Source organism: Cetorhinus maximus, chromosome 13 (genome assembly GCF_964194155.1).
Source record: "Cetorhinus maximus chromosome 13, sCetMax3.hap1.1, whole genome shotgun sequence".
NCBI classification, from domain to species: Eukaryota; Metazoa; Chordata; class Chondrichthyes; order Lamniformes; family Cetorhinidae; genus Cetorhinus; species Cetorhinus maximus.
This window is the reverse complement of record NC_135891.1, coordinates 4,330,914-4,353,559: the sequence shown is the minus strand read 5'-3', so window position 1 is coordinate 4,353,559 and position 22,646 is coordinate 4,330,914. Positions and strand designations below refer to the sequence as shown.

General features: G+C 38.3%; 1 protein-coding gene across 2 annotated transcripts in view; it reads right to left on the bottom strand.

Annotated features, from left to right (window-relative positions):
- The window catches only part of LOC144688369 (death-inducer obliterator 1-like), a 109,565-nt gene that overhangs the window by 29,980 nt on the left and 56,939 nt on the right, over positions 1 to 22,646 (bottom strand). For both annotated transcript variants that reach the window (XM_078554839.1, XM_078554838.1), the window contains exons 6-9: positions 22,171 to 22,377; positions 17,347 to 17,569; positions 2,649 to 3,129; positions 167 to 326 (exon numbers count right to left, since the gene is read on the bottom strand). In XM_078554839.1, the coding sequence (XP_078410965.1) occupies positions 167 to 326; positions 2,649 to 3,129; positions 17,347 to 17,569; positions 22,171 to 22,377 (1,071 nt within the window). The remainder of the gene's footprint in view (positions 1 to 166; positions 327 to 2,648; positions 3,130 to 17,346; positions 17,570 to 22,170; positions 22,378 to 22,646) is intronic.

The following is a 22,646-nucleotide window of genomic DNA, read 5'->3' as shown; positions in this document are numbered from 1 at the left end:
AGATGAGTTAAGAAAAAACAATATGGCTAGGGCTGATAATGTGATATGTAACACACAGATTCAGAGAACAATAGCAGTAGTATTGTCACTGAGCATAGCACAAGTATAATGTCACATAATGGTTAAGATGTAGGGGTAGTCTTGAACTTCACAACATAAAAGGTACCTGGTTCCTGGGGTTCTTCAAATTAAACATAATACTCCGGTATCTGCTCTTGTACTTGCTGTGAGTATCTTGGAACAGGGTGAAAAGTTCCTTTTCAATGCTCACTGCTATTTTTCCTATTGTATCTTCAGTTACATCAAGATCATCACAGTCATTCACCCTGTCACAGAGAAGCACAGAAACATTTGGCCATTACTCTAGTAACACAAGTACATTCCGCTCTCCATCACTAGGCAAGGATTATATATGGCACTTGGTGTTTGGAAATGACTGCTAAGCCTTAACATATTGGACAGAATAAAAAACTACATGTTAAGCTCCATTAAGCAATGGGCAGCTTCTGAACAAAATGATTAAACGGCAACATTTTATGAACTCCCTAGCACCTTCATTAGTCCATAGAATAAATAGCTGAATTTAGCTCATGCAGTTATCTGATCTATGCTGTTGTGTATTTATTAAAATGTCAAATTAAAAATCATCTTCCAATTGCTTCCCTTTAATCTTCAATCGGCTCATGCTGGAGATGTGCCATGTTGGCACCCACAACACTTCAGCATCTCATTTAAATGAGTATTTTTCTTGCTTATTCCTCATGCGACTGAAACCAATGTTGTCATCCAGATGTTTACTCACATGCACTATCTTCTAAAGACATCACAACCATGGGGCTATTTTCACCTTAACTATCCCAAGGGACTGAAGTCAATTATTACATTCCCAGCCTTCCTGGCTAAAGCTGGCTGGTAACACACCAAGGGTTTACAAAATTACAACTTGGAAATTGGCCATTTGGAAGGACGAGCTAAGAAGGAACAATAGATTTCCTCATATGTAGTTACCTTATGATCTTGAGTCACATGCACATTTGATTAGTATGCAGATATCACAGAACTTAGAAGTACAGCAAATAAATGAGGGTGACAGTAATAAACTTCAGGAGGACATAGGCTGGTGAAGTGGACATGAGGCTGGTGAAGTGGACATGAAATTTAACAGCGAAGTGATACATTTTGGTGGAAAGAATGAGAGGCAACATAAACAACATAGTACAATTTTAAAAGGGATGCAGGAACAGGGAGATCTGCAAGTGTGCATATGAAAGTCTTTGGGAGGTGACAGGACAAGTTGAGAGCTGTTAAAAAAAGATACACATGATCCTTGGTTATATAAACATAAGAATAAGTGTACAAAAACAAAGATATACTAAACCATTATGGAACCCCGGTTAGGCCGCAGCTGGAGTACTGCAGCCTATTCTGGACAGCACAATTTAGGAAGGATGTCAAGGCCTTGGAGAGGGCGCGGAGGAGATTTAACAGGAAGGGATGAAAGGCTTCAGTTACATGGAGACTTGACAGAAACTGGGGTTCTTCTTAAAGCAGAGGTCAAAAGGAAGACTTGATGGAGGCGTCCAAAGGTATGAAGGATTTTGATAAGAGTAAATGAGGAAAAACTTTCGAATTTCAGAAGAGTAAACAGAGGACACAGATTTAAGATAATTGGCAAAAGAACCAGCGGCAACATGAAAAATATTATGCAGTGAGTTATGATGATCTGGAATATAATGCCTAAAAGGATGTTGGAAGCAGATTCAATAACTTTCAAAATTAAATTGGATATATACTTGAAGTGAAAACATTCACAGGGCTATGGAAAAAAGAACAGGATAGTGGGAGTAATTGGATAGTTCTTTCAAAGAGCCAACACAGACATGATGGACAGAATAGTTTCCTTCTGTGCTGTGATATTCTAAGGTACTGTGCTCTGTCATTGGAATGCTGAGGTTGATCTGGAGGCCTAAATGTATCTAACTGAACTGGTCAGAAAAACACTGGGAAACAGGATCTTGCAAATAACTGACATCTGACAGGCTGACATGGATAACAAAACTCATTGACAAAACGCTAACAATGAATAAATGGGATTAAGTTCAATTTTAGACATATTATGTCTAGGCTTAATTGACAAACATGCAAATAAGCATTTTCTTGTCTTCTCGGGGACCTGAAGAAAAATTAATCAAGTTAAAAAAGTGCTTTTATCTCTCAACAGAAAACACTGAAGTGTGTGTTAAATATCTATCTTGTATATCTTGTAAATTAAATCCACAATTTCTTGCACAGCCCTTTATTTTGACAGTAACAAATTGCCAAAAACTCTCATTGCTCAGTTAGAAGTTTCTTGCCTTTTCATTTTCCTCCAGTTTTTGTAAACCTTTGTATGGAAAATGTTGAATTGTTTTAAATTTAATGATCCATGAATTATTCAGCTCACGTATTTTTTTTTGTGAAAAGGGTGAACCTATGAGAATTGCAATTTCTTCCAAAATTAACTTCAGATATTGAACGGCAAAACTATTTTTAGATGCACGCTGTCCCATTAAACATGATCACATTCACTCACATTCGACATGTTAAATCTGATTCTATCCAATCAGAACCTCTGTACAAAACAAAATCCTGCATCAAACGTCCCTCACCTTTTACAAAGGATCTCCTTAAGTGACCGGCGGATATTGTGTCGGATCTGAGGGTTAGATAGCTGGCTGCTGTTTTTTGCAGCCGGGGCTAAAGGCTGAACTGGCTGTTTATCTGCAGCTGTTTTAGCTGGAGGCTGCTCGCATGAATATACAGAGTGTTTGGCTGCAGAAGCAGAATGTTTAGATGGTATTCGGTATTCTGACCCAGTGCTGCCTTGTTTGGATGAAGTCTGCTGTTTAGTTGAAATTGGATGTTTTGATGAAGTTTGTTGTTTAGATGAAGTTTGTTGTTTGGATGAAGAAAGTTGCTGAGATGCAGGAATAGGCCGTTTAGGTACAACACGGTGTTCCACTGAACCAGCAGGCTGCTTAGCCACTGCCGCTGATGGCTTTGAGGAAGTAGATTGCAAAGTTGCAAGAGGCTGTTCATCTGGAGATTCAGAATCAGCTTGCTTGGTGTCAGCTCCCTCGCCCTTTGGAACTATTGAAGAAAAATATTTTCAGAGTGAGAACTGTGCTGTATACGCTATTGAATTACTGACAATTTTCTGGATGCGTAACTATCGGAAGTGTTGCTGTAAAAACATGCTTCAGTTTGACTAGAGAACAAAAGATCTGCGAACACACACATTAATGAATTGAATACTGAAGTTTGGAAACAAAAACTCAGGATGTGCTGATACAGTCAAAGAAGTCTCAATAATATAGCTTATGAATACAGGCATGCACTTTGTTTACAAATTTGATTTGCTTTGTCCAACATTGCAACATAACTAGAATTTACATTCACTCAAAGTAGTTTGTATCATCAAGTTACCACAGGGTCTCAGCAGTTCACCCTGCATGTTACTGGTTAGTGCTGACACTGGCAGACAAAACGGAGCCTCTCAATGTTGGCTTCTAATTTTTTATCACCTATACCTATCAATCTGAGAAAAAGATAAAAACTGTGCACTTGCAGTACATTTTTCCAAGAGTGCTGGAAATAAATTCTGTGTCAGATTTAATAGAACTGCTAGGAGCTTATTGCTGTATACTAGTGTAACGGAGCACCCAATTTCCCAGCTAGAGTATTAGTACACTGTAATTTCTAAATGTTCATAATACATTTCAAATTAATCATAGTGCAAATCGTGCTATGATTATACTGGATCATTTATCTGTATAAGAGTGTGCAATAAAGTAATGCATATACTCAAATTAACAAAAATCCCACACCATTATGAATTTATGTTCTGCTTCATCAATTCACTAAAGTAATTTTTAAAATATGCAAAGTACCAGAGTTCAAAACTGCTTGAACTAATACATGGAAGAATGCAACAAAACTAATTACGCGGAAATTTGTACAGCAGTACCTACTGGTTTACAATGTGTTGAAATGCAACTGATTGCCCAGAGTTTAAATTACTCAATTTCTACTTACACTGGTATGAGCAAAGCCAGTGTAGAAGCCTTTTGCTTGTATAGAAAGCGCACAATTTGTTTTAAAATCATGACCAGCTTGAGTTTAACTAGAGTAAAAACTAAATACAAAGTTAAGGTTGGCTGCAAATATTTCACTTGATGCTCAGTTCACCCATCCCTCACTGTCTCCATCACTACCTTTAATGCATGCACTGTATTATGTATCTGTTAAATTCACATTGGCTGCCCAATGACCTATTTTACTTTGTACAATTACTAAGCCCAGTGATTTGTTGCATTGTAACATGCAGTGACAAATTCTTATACTTTTTGTAACCTGTGTCAGTTGAATGCACTGCAGTGTTCTCACAAATCAGGAAGTTAAGCTCTAGGATCTTCAACACACAATCTGGGCTAACATTTCAGTTCAATACCATGGAAGTGCTACATTGTCAGAGGTGTTGTCTTTCAGTTGAGACACTGAATCGAGGCCCTGACTACTCTTTTAGATGGACACCATAGCAGTCTGAAGAGCAGCAGGGGAGTTCACCTGGTGTCCAGGCTAACAGCTATTCCCCAATCACCTTCATAAGATTAATCTGTCATTGTGGCTTGTGAAGCCTGTGTGCAATTTGGCCCCTGTTTTAGGTTACATATAAGTTATGCCTACACTTCAAAGTAATTCCAATTCTGGAACACCCAGAGGGCATGAAAAGCAGGATACCAATACAAACTTCTTGCATGAAGACTGTGATGTTGCAAAGTTATGTTTTTTTTAAAAGCAACTCCTACTTTAAAAACTGAATGAACTATGCAAGGTTGCAGAAAATTAAGCTAGAGTACTGCAGGCAGCAAAGCACTGTGCTGCATCAATTATAGCTGAAGTGTATCCCACAGCTTTTATACAGTTGATAAGAGTATAGTACCACCCTGTGTTACAACTGATTCTAATATTTGAGTTTCTACTACCTGAAAAAGCATAATTTAATGTTTGTTCAAAAAAACAACTTTCTGGCAGGAACACATTCTAGCAGCATCACTTCTTTTATTCAACACAACTGTCGAGATTTTAGATTAAACATACTGTGACAAATAAACAGGCTTTAATTATCTTTAATTTTTACATTTGTTCTCATTATTAGAAATACATCTATTAGAATGCAAAACATGCATCGAAAAAAATGCTCTGGGGAGCTTAATTGTAATTTAATCCAAGTTTTACTGAAAAATTCTTCAAACTAAAGCCTGGGCAATAGTAACACTATCTGAACCATATCTCCAAAAACTCTTTTGCTTCTGTTCTACCTATTTATGGTTCAATTTATTAAATTATCTACCACATTAAACATATTGTAACTATACATAAAGCAATGTTTACATGGACGTTTTAAATGGATTTAGAGGCTTTATCAAAATGCTTTATGTAACAGAAAATACTGATATTGGTACAACTTCAATTGTATATGCCTACCTAGGGTACTTGAACAATTTTCTCAGGGCAGGGACTGTAATACCAAAAATTTGCACAGGAGAAGTAGATAAGGAAGATTTGTTAAGGCGACATTTTTTTCATTAATTTCACTGCATAGTACTAATTTCACATTTTGGGTGTTTCAAATTGTCATGTGATTACAATCCCCAACTATAGGACCCATTAACGGTCATAAATTTATTCTCGAGCCCCATTCCAGGACTCAAACTTAATCTAAGCAGGTACGTTAGTATACCACTAAGGGGAAAACTCTTGTGGAAGAGGGCATCTTTCAGGTGAGATGTCATACTCAGGCCCCGTCTGCCCGTTCAAGCGGACACATGCATCATCTGTCGAGGAGCAGAAGACAGATTTCCTAGTATTGTCAATATCTGCCCCTTAGCTAAAAGCAGATTAATTTATCATTCACTATTGCTCCTGGGACATTCCAAACATACAAACTTGTCCACTGTATGAACAGCAACTGTCCTACAACTAACACATTTGTTTTTAATCTCTTTTAGAACGTCTCAGGCATTCTATAAATTTAAGTGTTTTCTTTACCAAAAGATTGCTGCAGTAATGAAGGTGGGAATAAAATGTTGAACCATGACCCTGTCTGCCTGTTCCAACTGATCATGTGATGTTAAAAGATTCCATTGTATGTTTTGAGGTGGTGTAGAATTAATCCAGTGTCTCAATTCTCCTTCATCCATTATCAACAAAACAAAAAAAAAATCAGATTTAGTTGATGATTGATCTCATTGCTATTCCTGGGATTTTGCTGTTGCAAAATTACACCTGGATGAACAGCCACTCCAAAACTAACTTGTGAAACACTTTGAGATGGTTTGTCAAATACTTCTAGTATTTTCAACTTTTTATGTGTACTGGATATTCCATGTAATTGTGTGGAGCGAATGAGCTAAACCTTCTATATTAAGGAAATACAAGTTAAGGTGAATCCCTATACTAATTTAGATGAAAGGTCATCAACCTTAAACAACTCTGTTTCTCTCTCTCTCTCTCTCTCTCCAGGTGCAGCCAGACCTGAGTGTTTCCAACATTTTCTGTTATTAACCCTTATACCTATTTTGCAAGGTTTTCCCCAAACAGTAAGCCCTGGCTTCACTTCAATCACAAGAGTCAATAATTTAGCATCAACATGTTGGAATGTAAACCCCTTCCCCAATCAAAAAGGAAATACATATAACAGATTTGGTAAGGGAAGAACTGAGAAAAAATTGAGTATTGGTAATCATCTGGATGCTTCCACACACAAAACAATTGTGGTGTAGCTTGCATGAAATTGGTTCCACTGCCAATTCAGTCAGAAATGTAATTCTGTTCTCTATGTTAGGAATCACACAGGTCTTTGGTCTTAATAGTACTAACCTTTAAAATAAAGCAGCATAGTGACGAATGTAGCTACTCTTCTTTGCCCTATTTGTGGTCAAACCAAATATGGACATCTTTATTTTCGAAAATTGTCAGGGCTTTTCTTGTGGTACCTGCCTTCACTTATATACCCTTCTGTTCTTTAGTGTCACTTTCCTACATATGCTGCTCATTACAACAATGTTCTTAAGTTGACCATCGCCAGGTATCTCACAAATGCACAGAAGCATCTTTCCTGCTTTTGCAGTGTGAAGCAGCGTTCTTGGGAATGGTTTCCATGGAGGGACTTCAGCAATATTTCCAAGGATAATTTGCAATATGACACATCTAACCAGAGATTAAAATGTAAAATTATTTCCCTCAATAATTCTAGCATTAGATTCAAAACCACCTGCAGATGAGCAATTGCATTAGAAATTTAGAAGAAACTGAATTAGTGTAAAGATATAGGAATATAAAACACATCCAAAATGCGATAGTATTTACATGTATAAGTTAGAAAATGTCCAAATTGGAGCTAACGAAGTGCATCACTGACATGACCAATTCCGTGGATATTAAATTTTCATAGTCCTCTGCTGCAGAATTAACATATGAACTGAACTGTATGCCTCGTGTAATAACTATTTTAAAAGAAACTGTTGAAATAGAACATGGGCATTAGATAGCAAGTTTTGGCTCATGTGAAATATTAAGCTTCCTCCTGTTTATACTTATGCTTCATGAGCGTTTTATCTTCATGACAGATCGTCTTTAACACATAACTAGTGTTATAGATTAGGATAGCACATCACATATTCTGACTGGATGCAAACCAGCTGATCAATTACAAAAATCTTCTTGAATCTAAATATCATGTTGAACGCCTAGTTGTTCAGTGCATACGTTTCCCGTACTGCACAAATTTTGATATGGAAGAAAAGTCAGTAGAAGTACATCCATTTATACGTTGCCTTTCACAACTTCAGGACGTCACAAAGTATTTCACTTCTAATGAAGCACTTTTTATGTATAATCACTATTGTAATGCAAGGAAACACAGCAGCCAACATGCTGTTTGTGAGACCCTGCTTTGTGCAATGAAATTTTGATCAGATCATGTTTTGCAGATGTTGGTTGAGAGGTTGTTGGTCAGGATACCAGGAGAATTTCCCTGCTCTTCTTCAAAACATATTATGGGATCTTTTGCTTCCAATAGAGAAGGCTGAAGGGGCCCCTGTTTAACATCTCATTCAAAAGACAAAATCTTGAACCGCAGCACTCTCAGTGCTGCACTGAGGTTTCAGCCTAGATTATGTGCTCAAGTCTCTGCTGTGGGGTTTAAACCCAAAACCTCTGACTCAGAGGTGAGACTGTACAGAACATATGGTGGAAAATTGAGCTGAAAACAGAACAATGAGTAAGCAAAAGTTATCACAGATAACTGAAATTATGATAATGTCAGGTTAGATTGCCAATTACTTTTTGTAAAATTTATGCCAAAAAGTTAATTATTGCAGATTTGCAATCAGTCAGGACACTGAGCACTTAGCAACTCACCAAGGATCCTTCGACCGCACCTTCCAAACTAGCGACCTCTACCACCTAGGAGGACAAGGGTAGCAGTTGCATGGGAACACCACCACCTGCAAGTTCCCCTCCAAGTCACACACCATCTTGATTTGGAACTATATCGCCGTTCCTTCACTGTCGCTGGGTCAAAATCCTGGAAATCCCTTCTAACAACACTGTGGTGGTGTAGGTACGCCACATGGACTGCAGAGGCTCAAGGCAGCGGCTCACCACCACCTTCTGAAGGGCAATTCTGCATGGGTAACAAATACTAGGCAGCAATGTCCACATCCCATGAAAAAAAATTCAGGCAGAATATAACGCTTCCGAATTGGACAGTGGTGCAAGTTAGTATGGTCTTGCATTCTGGGACCTGGGTTTGAGTTCCATCCTAACTGATGGATTGAACTGAAACCCACTGCTGGCCTCAAAAGTCCAGATTAAAACACTTGGCCAATCTCAATCTAGCTCTCAGAACAGATCTATAATATTAAATGTTCTGTGGCTTAATTTTTGTAAAGCCATCAATCCATTATGTACGTTTGTACACAATTAAATAGCTGATAACTTGAGCACTTTTTAAAAAGTCACTGTTCTGGCAGTGCCACCCCATTCCGACAGAGAAGTCATGAAGTTAGAATAAACCCATTTCATATAAATAGAAGTACTGTCATGTTGAAAACAGAATCTCCATGTCTTTCACCATAGAAGCACAAGACATTCAATAACTTGAGGTAAATGATGCACTATCCTCTCAAAAGAGAAAAGTTCCTTTAGCTGATAACATTGAAATTTATAACAATTTTATTATACCATAACCTATGAGCACATACTCAGGATGGCCTCCCTCTCACCTGCTCATTTCCTCAGGTTTTCCAGAGTCTGATGAGTTTGGAAAGCAAACTAATTCCCCAATACAAACAGCAACAAATCAGGTTTCTTCCATTCATGTTGAGGCCATATTTACGTGTTTTCAGTTATTAAGAAAATTAAATTCAAAATAAATACACTGTTGGGCTAACAGTCAGTTCTATGCATGTTCCATGTTAAAAGTAACCCAAAGCTCAAACAGAAATATTTCATCAAGCCTGCTTTAATTGCAATAAAGGCAGACTTTTCAGATTATGTGTTTTTAGTTACGGGCACAACATGGGCACTAACGCTACTTTTTAAAAAACAAAAGCTCTCACAAAGATGCCACTTAAGCTTCACGGAGATCCAAAGAAATGTTCTGCATGTTAAGGTGAAACAAGTGTGTTAGGTTTGTGCTTGCAGTCTTCAAAAACAGTGCATAATAAATAATTGTAGAATAATAAGTCATAGACAATTAATATATTTTGAACATCAAAGCCTTTCGTATATGTCTCAACATTAAGGGCACAATAAAAATCATTAATGGATGCTGTAGGACCCATTTTGAAGACATAAGTTAGTTTTATCTTACGTTCTGCAACAGAACTAGCTGCCCAATGTGTTAATTAGTGTATGAGAGCACTGGCAATGGTATTGTAGGCCATGATTTCATCCCACAAACGATGCACTCCAACTTCCAATATACTAACTGAGGATGGGGTCAAGCACATGTAAAGAACCTCTACCAGAATCTTGGGAGCAAATTACCTGCTCATCTCCTGATCTAGTGTGGCGCACTCCCACAATATTTCAAATTTAAAATTCACAGCCTTGTTATAATCCCTCCAGTCTCACAACCCTCAATCACTGTCACCACATCTGCCAACTCTGCCACCCCCCCCCCCCCCCCCCCACCCCCCGCCAACAAAGAACTTATCATTCCTCAAACACTGGCCTGTTGCAACTCATGATTAGTGACTATGTAATGTGGTAAGCTCTATGCTATAGAATTCCTTCCCTAAACCTCTCCAACTCTCTTTTGGGATCCCCCTTAAAATCCACCTCTCCAACCAAGGTTTTAGTTATCTGACTATGCTTCAATATGGGACTTATTTCTGTTAAATGTACCATGAAAATATAAGCTGTTGAAACATGGACACTTTTAACTGCATGTGCTAATTCTCAATCTACAGAGTAATCAATGCTTTGGGGATGAGGCACTATTCACTCAACTATTTCAATGCAATTGTGGGGAGGTGGTGGCATAGTAGTATGTCACTGGACTGGTGATCCAGAGACCAAGGCTCTGGGTTTCTGGGTTCGAATCCCACCATGGCAGATGGTGGAATTTGAATTCACTAAAAATCTAGAATTAAATTTGACAATTGCTGGTTCACTAATGTCCTTTAGAGAAGGAACTCTGCTGTCCTTACCTGGTCTAGTTTACACGTGGGACTCCAGATCCACAATAATGTGGTTGACTTTTAAATGCCCTCTGAACAAGGACAATTAAGGGACGGGCAATAAATGCTTGCCCAGCAACGCCCACATCCCATGAACAAATCAAATTGTTGCAACTATAAAAGATATGTTGATCGTTTTCTGAAATAGGTATAAATTTAATGATTTAAATTTTATTGCATACTTTTTATGAATATGCTCCCCAAACATTCAAAATTTTAATTCCACCACACCTTTTCCAAATTGATCACAGTAAACTTGCAGACAAATAGAGAGTTTTGCAAATAGCTTAGAGGATTATAAGACTTCAGGCATATAATTAGTAGAATAGGCCGAGTGGTAGCAGATACAATTCAATTTTCAGAACTGTGCATTTAAAAAAAGAATCAGGATGTCAGAACTGAGTTACTTGTTCGGTCACTTCAGAGAGCAGTTAAGAGACAATCGTGTTGATGTAGGGCTGGAGTCAAAAATAGGCCAAACCAAGTTTAATTTCTTAAATGACATCTATGCACCAGTTGTGTTGCTATGACAACCGTGCAGTCTCAGTGGCTGTTATCGATCCTAGATATTTAAAATTTTATAAACTGAATTGAAGTTCTCAACCTGCCATGGAAAGATTTGAATGTTCTCAGGATTATTACTTCAGGCCTCTGGATTACTAGTCCAGTAAGATAACCACTCCACTATCACGCTTCCACTATCAGTACTGCATTTTGAGAAGCCAAACAAGGAATGGGAATATAAACACAATGGAATGGTGCAGAAGAGAGTGAGAAAGATCTTATGACACATTTGAGTGCAGGTAGATAAAGCATTAAAATGTTAGTTGCTTTTTGATTTATAGATAGGGCATAATGTATTAGAGGTTATCATAAACTTTGCTCAATCAATGGTCAGGCAAAAGAGGAGTACGGTGTTCAGTTTTTGGTTGCTCCATTACAGAAAGTACATTAAAATCAGAGATCATTCCGCATAGGTTCACCAGAATGATACAAGGGCCGAGAAGCTATCAGAATAGACTTGATATATGAGAACTATATAAAGTGATACCGTTACGGTTAAGAGGAGATTTAATATAGTTTTCTTTAACATGATGGAATTTGATGGGGTCATTAGGGAAAAACTAGTTTAAACTAGAAGAAAAATCAGTGATGAGAGGTGATCCACTGTCACTAAGAAAGTGAAGTGAGAGATTGAGAGAAAAAACTTTATGCAGAGTTGATGGAATGTAGAATGATTTACCACAGGGAGTGGTTGAGGCAGATATAGTTGGGAACAGTAGATAAATATTTGAATCAACAATAACTTGCATTTACACAGCACCTTTGATAAAGTAAAACATTCCAAGGCACTTCACAGGATCATTATCAACAAAACTTGACACAAAGTCACATAAGGAAATCTCAGGGCAAATAAACAAAAGCTTGATCAACAAGGTCGATAATAAGAAACGTCTTAATGGGAAAAATAGAAAGGGGGAGGGGTTTAGGGAGGGAATTCCATACCTTAAGGCTTAACAACTGTAGGCATGGTTGCCAATGATTAGAGATTATAATTGAGGCCAGAATTGGGGGAGCACAGACATTAAAGGAAAATATAGGACTGTAAAGAGCAAGTGGTGCAGTGAGATTAGCTTCAGTTTCTAGCAAAGAGCTGGCACGGGCACACTGGACTGAATAATCCTCTAAGGTGTAAACATTTCAGATTCTAATTTATGCCTATATTCTACTCCTGCATAATAGGAAGCCAACATGATCCACTGCAAATTACTTTCTTAGTGGACTGCAAAACTGTACACTTGGCTAATATTTTCCACTAACATTCACCAATGATTAAGAGAAAGTCTTCTAAAAATTCTAATTCTAGTGTTTTTTTTCCTGAACACACTGAAGTTTCAGAGGGAGAAGTAGGCAGAATCCGTAGTGCATGTTCCAAATGTTAGCCAGACCATGAAATCAGGATTTTTAAGAGCAGCTAGCTCAAGTTCAGCATTAGCAAAAGCCTGGAACAATCATCTCTCTATTCTCTCATCTTAAATGCTTGCCAGGGTGGAGGATAGCCACAATACAATAAGTTAAGGGAGTGTAATAAGTGGTTATGGTGAAGAGTCTTTTCATGTTATAACTGAGTAGAAAATTGCGTCCAAAATACAATTGCTCCAGTTTGATTACGCTTACATACTCCCTTAGAAACAAGGTTTTAGTCTCAAATAAATGGGTTCAAAATCTTCAGGTCTGTGTGGTCCATTAAATTTTATTCAATTCCCAAATATATGTACCAGAAAGGTTCAAAAGGAACGAAAGCAAGGTAGAAAAGTAGTTGCAACTTTTAATAGTTAACTGTCAACATAACACATTTAATCAATTCCAAAACTGTCCAAGATCATTTTGACTTAAGGTAAATGGTTGGAAAGACAAATGTATTTGAAAGTGATTCTCATTCGCCAAGTGCTCTGAATAAGTGGAAGTGGAGTTGAGAGATCCTGCAACATTGCATTGTTCTTCCTTTGGGAGAATGCAACTGCTTTTCCTTCCAGTAGCACATCTGTAAACTTGTGCATTTTTGACCAGCTTGTGCTCTAGTTAACTTACAAATACCTATTCATAAATCAAAACACTATTGAATTACGTAATAGAATTTTGTAATGCAGGTATATTCCAACGAATTATACTATGAGAATTTGCTATAGCAATCTCTCAAATTCTCCAGCCCTCTTTAAAAAAAAAAAGCCGAAATTGGATTTCTCCACAATGGATATATTTCTGGATACAGCTCAATATTCCATCTGAAAATTAACTTTTCTTGGCTACTTTTCAACCATTGACTGTAGCATGTACTTTAAAATGCTGATATCGATTTTGTGCCTTTTGCTGCTCTGATATAGCCTCCTGGAGCTTTCAATTCATAATTTACAGGAAAACATTCTTTTGTTTAAAAACTAACAGTTATCCCGCCCCCACCATCACTCAATCTCTACTTATGTGTAACAGCAAATTCAGCAGATCAAATGATGGTAATACAAGAGGTGAATGTACAATTTTTTGAAGTTCAAAACTAAAATGTGTGAATATTTCTCAGTTCCATCCCCAACCGTGGCAAATTGCTTACCCCACATGCTCCCGCTGTTGTCTTCAAGTGCTGGACCATCTAGGACATTCACTTCTCAATAGATGCCAATGTTGCTCTTCAATTGGCTGACAGGGTGTGCAGATCTGTGACAACTTGTCTCACTCTCCTGCAGCTGCTCCCACATCCCCCCGCCACCCCCAAAGCCTTCACTAATGCATGGTGTGGTACATAAAACTGGTAAAGCTCACAAGAAGCCCACTGAAATACTGGGCTTCATAGCAGTAATCAAGCACTTGAGATACTGATTTCATGTCATTTCCTCATTGTGTCAGATAAAAGATCCTTAAACCCAGTTTTAATATTTGTATTAGAAAACATGCTCATCAGTCTTCTATATATTTGAGTGTTGGTCAAGTTGCAGAATAGCAATAACGTTGCCAGTGTTAATAAAATCAACATAAGTAGTGATTAAGAAAATCTTGAAATTAAAATTCTGAAGTTATTAACCACCAATGTTTCATCTAAGCTGGTCGGCTGCACAGAAACCCACAAGTTCCCGTGCCAGCTGCACAAAAGCCAACTCCTTTAAACTACCACATGTGAGTGACCGCATTAAAAAAAAAGGGTTGTACATTTAAACAAATTACCCATGCACTCCAGAACAAAAAAATTAGGGGGAAACTTAGGCACTAACCTTATTTTTGAATTGTCAAATGGCAATCAGGAATTGCGTAAAAACATTCACTAATGGTTAAGACAAAGTCTTCTAAAACTTCTAATTCTGGTGTTTGAGAGAGAAGTAGGCAGAATTGACAGGGCATATTCCAAATGTTAACAAGATGATGGAGTGGTGGGAAGAAATCAGATTTTTAAAAGCAGCTAGCTCAAGTTCAGCATTAGCAAAAGCCTGGAACGATCATCTCTCCATTCTCTCATCTTAAGTGCTTGCCAGTGTGGAGGGTAGCCACAAAACAAGAGATTAAGGGACTGTGAAAAGTGGTTAAGGTGAAGAATCTGCTCAGTTGTCCCTTACACTTAAGTACTCTCACCACTGAGCATTTCAAAGTATTCATAAAGAGTGCATAAAAATTGTACATAAATGATTTAGTGGCTGCTATGAGCAATGCAACAACCACTTACTTTCCCTCTATAGGTTTAAAGTTAATACACAAGTGTTCATCTTCCTGTGCCAGATATCCAAAGTTTTCACAACATTAGTGAATATACAGTGTATAAATGTAATTATATTTCCAACTTTTAATTCCTCTTAACCAGTTAGTTTAACTGAAACAAGAATACCACCTTACCTGTACCTAACGAATGAAGGAATAGAAGCTTTAAGCAATAGAAATGAATTTTATAATGAAAATCAGCCTTGAATTTCTGATGAAACACCATGAATAGGCCGTGCCAACTCTTCTGCAGCTTTGTGGAGATCAGTATGAACAGACGACAAGCAAGAACAGTATTGCTGGTTCCTTATATGGTGAATAACTTCCATTTAGAGGCACTACTGTACATCATTACTGAAGTTTCTTCAATATCTACATACAATTAACTACAGGCACATTAACTAATACAATACCCAAAATTCGGTTGTCCAAAAACTGAACATTTTTGAAATGAAACGCTGGTCTAGTTCCAAGGTGCGTTTTAGGTTCAGAGTCTGTTACCAGTTTCAGGGTGTGTACTAATATCGGGATCTGTTTAATTGCAGGGACATTATATTCCAGGGTCTTTATTAATTTTAGGCACTATACAGGTCAGATGTCCAAAATCTGATATCCGGCATGGTCTCGGTCCAGAGAGTGCCAAATTTTGGACATTGTACCTGCAGTGCAGCAGAGACAGGAAGATAAAAATTCCTTCTAAATCTGTACAGGTTTAAGTCTATAACCCTCCTGAAGCCACATTATATCATCCTGTTGACTCTCAAGTGCTAAATCCAAAGCACTGTGTTACTAAGCAGTATCAAACTACATCTAGAGATACAAAGATTAAACATACACACATGTATTAAAAATCTGTGCATACTTCAACTTTATCCCATTATAAATGTCTATGCCTGAAGTTATAAAGAAAATGCATCCGTGGCCTCATCATTCTGTAATTATACACAACCACCACCTCCCCAACAACCCCCCAGGCTCCACAGATACCTTGCAGCATCACTACTGGTGGGCATGAGAGGCTGAAGTTGCAATTGCAGTTTGAATGTTTCCACATCCAATTTTCCCCAGTTACCATGCCATGAAAAATTGTTCCACCAGTCCAGCAAAGGCCAGAACATTCCACATCAGGAGAGCATGGTGAATCAGTGTCTTGGCTAGCTGGGATGCTCTTCAACAGCCAGATTTTAATTATTTCCAGTAGCCAGAACAAGACTGCTTTTTAGTGGATTTACAGAGTTCTTCAGTTGAATATTTTACTGACCTGTTGGTTGGCAGCTTTATCTTATAGTTCTTAAACCACTGTTGCTAAAAGTGTGCTTCCTCTCATCATTTTGTAAAGCTGTGCAAATGAGCTGTTCTATTCAGCTTCTGTTCATTCTCAGCATTCAACATTATTATTGTAGTGCAATTAACACATTACTACAAAAGAAAAGCTACTGAAAGACCTAATCATTCACCAAAGTTTTTAAAACTTAAGAAATGCATTACTATGCACGAGAACTCTCATTACAAACCGGTCTGGTCCAAAAGGAAATTAATGAAGGTTCTGAAACCTCAGTGGATAAGCATGCGATGATGCAGTCAGATAGTGTGCCGGTTGACTAAAACAACACCACTAGAATAAAAGCTTCCATGTGAATCTATACGTACAAAGCTCTATTCAGATCTCTCAGAGAAGACACTAACCATAGCCATGTTGCTTTCTCTACAAACAAGGGAAAAAAAATCAGAGGATGCAAACCACACTGTTTTCGTACAACTCCTGCTGTCAGCATATGGGTGGCACTTTGACAAGGATTTGAAAGCAGATTTCCTACTTGTTCTTTCGGTTAGGTAATAATGTATTCTGCTGACTGAAGAGGAGAAATGCTTGAGCTGGGCAGAAAGGAGTGGATTAAATATAAAATGAAGACATGAGCCCATAATAAGAACTAAGGAATGCATACAGGTCACTCAAATTTAGCAATTCTTCAAGGACAAAGAAATAACAATGTCTTGCTAGACTGAAATAATAACAGAAAACGCTGGAAATACTCCACAGGTCAGGCAGCATTAATGGAGACAGAAACATAATGAATGTTTCAGGTCTGTAACTTATCATTAGAGCTGATCAGTTCTTACAAAAATGTCACAGACTTGAAATGTTAACTGTTTCTCTCTCCATAGATGTTGCTTGATTTGAATATTCCCAGCATTTTCTGTTATTATTTCAGATTTCCAACACTCATGGTATTTTGCTTTAATTCTAGCTAGGCAGTTTGATCTTTGTAACGGAAAATAAACTGAATGATGAAAATTACTGGATGATACATACACGATTTGTAAAAAACTGAAGTGGATATCAGAGTCTTTTCTGGTTTTACAGCGTTGTAATTATGATCAATCGTCCAAGTCCCTGCAACATCGGTCGATACAGTTTCCTTTTGTGATGGCATGGGGCTTTTATGGACCAATACTACCAATTTTCTGGTTGGAATTTCTTTCGCATGTAATTCTTCAGTTTTGTGAGGACCTGCTGCTGGCGGTTTCGAATTCACCTGTAACAATATTTTAACACAAGAACATAATAATAGCAAGATCACAAACTCTAGCAATTATTAATTTAACATGACTTTTATGTAATAATTTCAAATAATTATTCAACCTGTGCAAAAGATGAAAATATAATCAAGAAAACGACCGTGAAGATATCAAACTTGAACGGACTTCCTATACTCCCACCAAGTATAATTCTTAACCCGATCCCATGATTTCCCCAAATATCATTACAGCCTCCAATGCTTATAGTGGGTGAGTCGATGTTAATGTGATTTGCCCGCTTTAGGCAGTGGACGTTACAAGTATCGGGAAGACAGGAAGCAGCTGTGCAACTAACAATAACTATTCCAGGTCTCAGTTCTATGTTGACAACTTCCCAATTCCTGACTACAGTAATGCAGCTTAGTGGCATTAAAAATCTATTTCAAGGGAGCTATAGCATGAATCTTGCTATACCGAATACAACAGGAAGAGGACTGAATTGGCAGAGCAAAAAAGAAAAACACCATGACAAAGTTTTCCAATATGCTTCAATATGATTTAAGTATCACTTCTGCGATTGACTCCAATGGAAATGACAAGTGTTAAGCATCATTTTCTCAATATAGGCAGCTGTCCCTCGACAGTCTGATTGGTGGGGACAGTCAAAGTTTCACTGTGTACAGCAAAAAATAATCTCAAAGATCACTTGCTGCAGACGGCTAAATGCTCACGTTTTTGGACATCCCAGCTCATCCCTGAAGACAATCTCTGGGTCCTCCAACCTCGCCCTCTTGTAAACATTCTTGCCTCTTCCTTTTAATTGTTAAATATTATGATTATTACATTTCTTTTCTTTCTCATTCCTCCAAGTGTTTTGACATTATGGCCACTTTAAGCAGGAGCATGTGGCCCAAACTCTGGAAATATCCCAGAAATACAAGTGAAGCACCAAGATTGTGGATATAGTGCATAGCTGGACCATTTCTTTCACTTCTGTGCCCAGGAAATAGGCTCCGCCAGGGCATGAAAAAAAAAATCAATTTAATTAAGCTTTAAAAGACCTATGCAATGTTTAATCACGTTTGCTAAACAGGTTCAAAGTAATATTGGTGCCATCCAGGCTCAATATTGCCAACCCATTTAACACAGGTTCCCACATAGAGCAGGTAAAAGCTCAAGCCTATGGTGTTGATCCATTTCTTCTCATCTTGCAACTGATAGAACCGCAGATGATGTTTTGCTTGAAATTTAATTTGATTTGTTTCACTTGCAGTTTCCTTTTTTTCCTTTCTCTATTCTTGAATTTTTTTTGCATTGTACATGGAGCTCTTCTATGGTTTTAATATTACTTTGTTGGCCAAGATAGATTGGGGAACTTAATTAAAAGGCATGACAGTAGATCGACAATGGCTAATGTTTAAGGATAAAATGTACACATCGGAACAGTAAGACAGTCCTTTCTGATGCAAAATCACAACAGGAAAAGCGACTCAACCACAGCTAACAAAAGAAATTAAGGATAGTATTAGATCCAAAGAGAAGTCATATAAAGTTGCTAGAAAAAGTAGCAAGCCTGAAGATTGGGAGCAGTTTAGAATTCAGCAAAGGAGGGCCAAGAGATTGATTAAAAGGGGAAAAATAGAATATTTAGTAAACTTGCAAGGAACATAAAAGCAAACTGTAAAGACTTCTATAAGTGTGTAAAAAGAAAAAGATTAGTGAAGACAAATGTAGGTCCCTTACAATCCAAAACGTGAGAATTTATAATAGAGAAAAAGGAAATGGCAGAGCAATTAACCAACTACTTTAGTTCTGTCTTCACGAAAGTCGACACAAATAACTTCCCAGAAATGCTAGGGAACCAAGGATCTAGTGAGAAGGAGGAATTGAAGGAAATTAGTATTACTAAAAAAAGTGCTGGAGAAATTAATGAGACTGAAAGCTGATAAATCCTTAGGGCCTGATAATCTACATCCCAGGGTACTAAAGGAGCTGGCCATGGAAATAGTGGTTGCGTTGGTCGTCATCTTCCAAAATTCTGTAGATTCTGGAACAGTCCCGGCAGATTGGAGGGTGGCAAATGTAACCCCACTATTTTTTTAAAAAAATTCGCAAAGACAAATGTAGGTTCCTTACAGTCCGAAACGGGTGAATTTATAATAAGCAAATGGCAGAGCAATTAAATGACTATTTTAGTTCCGTCGAGGTGGTGGTGGCATAGTGGTATTGTCACTGCACTAGCATCCCAGAGGCCCAGGGTAATGGTCTGGGGGCCTGGGTTTGAATCCCACCACGGCAGATGGTGAAATTTGAATTCAATAAAAATCTGGAATTAAATGTCTGATGATGATCATGAAACTATTGCCGATTGTTGTAAAAACCCATCTGGTTCACTAATGTCCTTTAGGGAAGGAAATCTGCTGTCCTTACCTGGTCTGGTCTACATGTGGTCAATATGGTTGAGTCTTAAAAACAGGCAATGAGGGATGGAAAATAAATGCTGGCCTAGCCAGTGATACCCACATCCCATGAATGAATAATTAAAAAAAAGGGAGGGAGAAAACAGGGAATTATAGGCTGGTCTGTCTAACATCAGTAATAGGGAAAATGCTAGAGTCTATTATAAAGGATGTGACAACAGGGCACTTAGCAAATATCAATGGGGTTAGGTAAAGTCAACATGGATTTATGAAAGGGGAATCATGTTTGATAAGCCTAAGTCTCTTGGAGGACGTAACTAGCAGAATAGATAAGGGAGAATCAGTGGATGTAGTGTATTTGGATTTTCCAAAACCTTTTGATAAAGTCCCACAAATATGCGTAAAATTAAAGTACATGGGATTGGGGGGTAATATATTGGCATGGGTTGAGAATTGGTTAGCAGACAGGAACAGACAGTAGGAATAAATGGGCCCTTTTCAGAGTGGCAGGTGGTAACTAGTGGGGTACTTCAGGGATCAGTGCGTGGGCACCAGCTTTCACAATATAAACTAATGATTTGGATGAGGGAACCAAATGTGATATTTCCAAGTTTGTTGATGACACAAAACTTGGTGGGAACAAGAGTGGTAAGGAGGATGTAAAGAGGCTTCAAGGTGATTTAGACAGGTTGAGTGAGTGGGCAAATACATGGCAGATGCAGTATAACGTAGATGAGTGTGAAGTTATCCACTTCAGTAGGAAAAATAGAACGGCAGAGTATTATTTAAATGGTGATAGATTGGGAAATGTTGATGTACAAAGGGACCTGGGTGTCCTTGTACACCAATCACTGAAAGCAAGCAGGCAGGTACAGCAAGCAGTTAAGGCAGCAAAGGGCATGTTGGCCTTCATTGCAAGAGGACTTGAGTACAGGAGCAAGGATGTCTTACAGGGCCTTGGTGATACCACGCCTGGACTGTGCGCGCAGTTTTGGTCTCCTTACCTAAGGATATACTCGCCACAGAGGGAGTGCAGCGAAGGTTCAGCAGGCTGATTCCTGGGATGGCAGCATTGTTGTATGAGGAGAGATTGGGTTGACTAGGCCTACATTCACTGGAGTTTAGATGAATGAGAGGGGATCTCATTGAAATTTACAAAATTCTGACAGGGCTGCAGGGATGAGATTTCCTCTGGCTAGGGGGGTCTAGAATAACGCGTCACAATCTCAGGACTACGGGGTAGGCCATTTAGGGCTGAGATGAGGAGAAACTCTTCACTCAGTGGTGAACCTGTGGAATTCTCTACCACAGAAGGCTATGCAGGCCAAGTCACTGAATATATTTAAGGAGGAAATAGATAGATTTCTAGACTCTAAAGGCACCAAGGGGTAGAGGGAGAGAGCACGAGTATGACACTGAGATAGAGGATCATTCATGATCATATTGAATGGTGGAGCAGGCTCGAAGGGCCGAATGACCTACTCCTATTTCCTATGTGCAAATATTGCCCAGATTGCAATTCCTTCCAATTTAGGTTTTTCTACGTGCTCTCTAAAATCTGATGTAACCACATTTTTCTCCAACACTAAAACAATGAATGCCCATATGGCAAGGTCAAACATAGTAAGAATATTTCAAATAGTTAAGTAAATGATTCATTCCAGCATTTACTGCAGCATTTTCAAAATATGTGAAGAAAATATTGTGTGTAGGTCACAAAATGAATAGCATTGTTATAGTGCATAAGGAGGCAAGGCTGGAAGACAGTTCGTTAAGCTGCAGTAGCTGGGGATCAGCACAGGTTTCATACCAAAACTCAGATCAGGAGCTGGTTTTCCAAAGAGGCACTGTGCCAACATTACTTTGGCAAGCATGATCATCATCATTCTGCACTTGTCTTTTATTCCACACTTGATGACTACAAGAAAGGTGAAGTGTACACAAGAGCCACAAAATTCAAACAGCTGTACACAAGTGGTTACTGTTTTGCTGTGAAATCTATTATGCAACACAAATGGATGGGATTCTACTTCACCTATTTCTACATCTAAAATGCTTTCCACAATATTATTCAACCCTAACCAATTATTTCCCACTAAGTGCTTCTTACAGCCAATAATTTATGTATTAATTTTATTCCACACAATATACATCTGGGTACAAATAGATTTATCTTTATATTAATGATTTCTCTTTACCTCTGCAAGGGACTTGGATGAAGTCACCTTCTCCGTCTTTGATTTTCCTTTTGTCTTTTGTTTCTGATCCTTCGCCTGGCTGAGTGATTTCATAGTGGCTGCAGCATGTTTGAGTATGCAGGCACTGCTGCAGTACACAGAGTCAGTAGAGGCCAGGTTGGCACAGCCAGGCCCAATACACTTTGGCACTGCTGGAATTTCCACTGTCTAATAAAAACAAACCACCAATATTTATCAATAGTATATTTGTGCACCACTGCATAATTCAACCACTGAACACATACAGTTATGTAGTGGTATAAAGATTATGTCCTCAGGAAGAGTTAGAAAAACAACTCACCCATTTGGCAGGGGCGGGGGGGCGCGGCTGCAAGAGCGGGAAACATGGTGTGCGGGGTGATTGAATTCAGTGGGAGCAAAATTTCAGTTTCCCAATGGTGAGTTGAGATGCAGAGATTAAATCAGTGGTGCGTTTG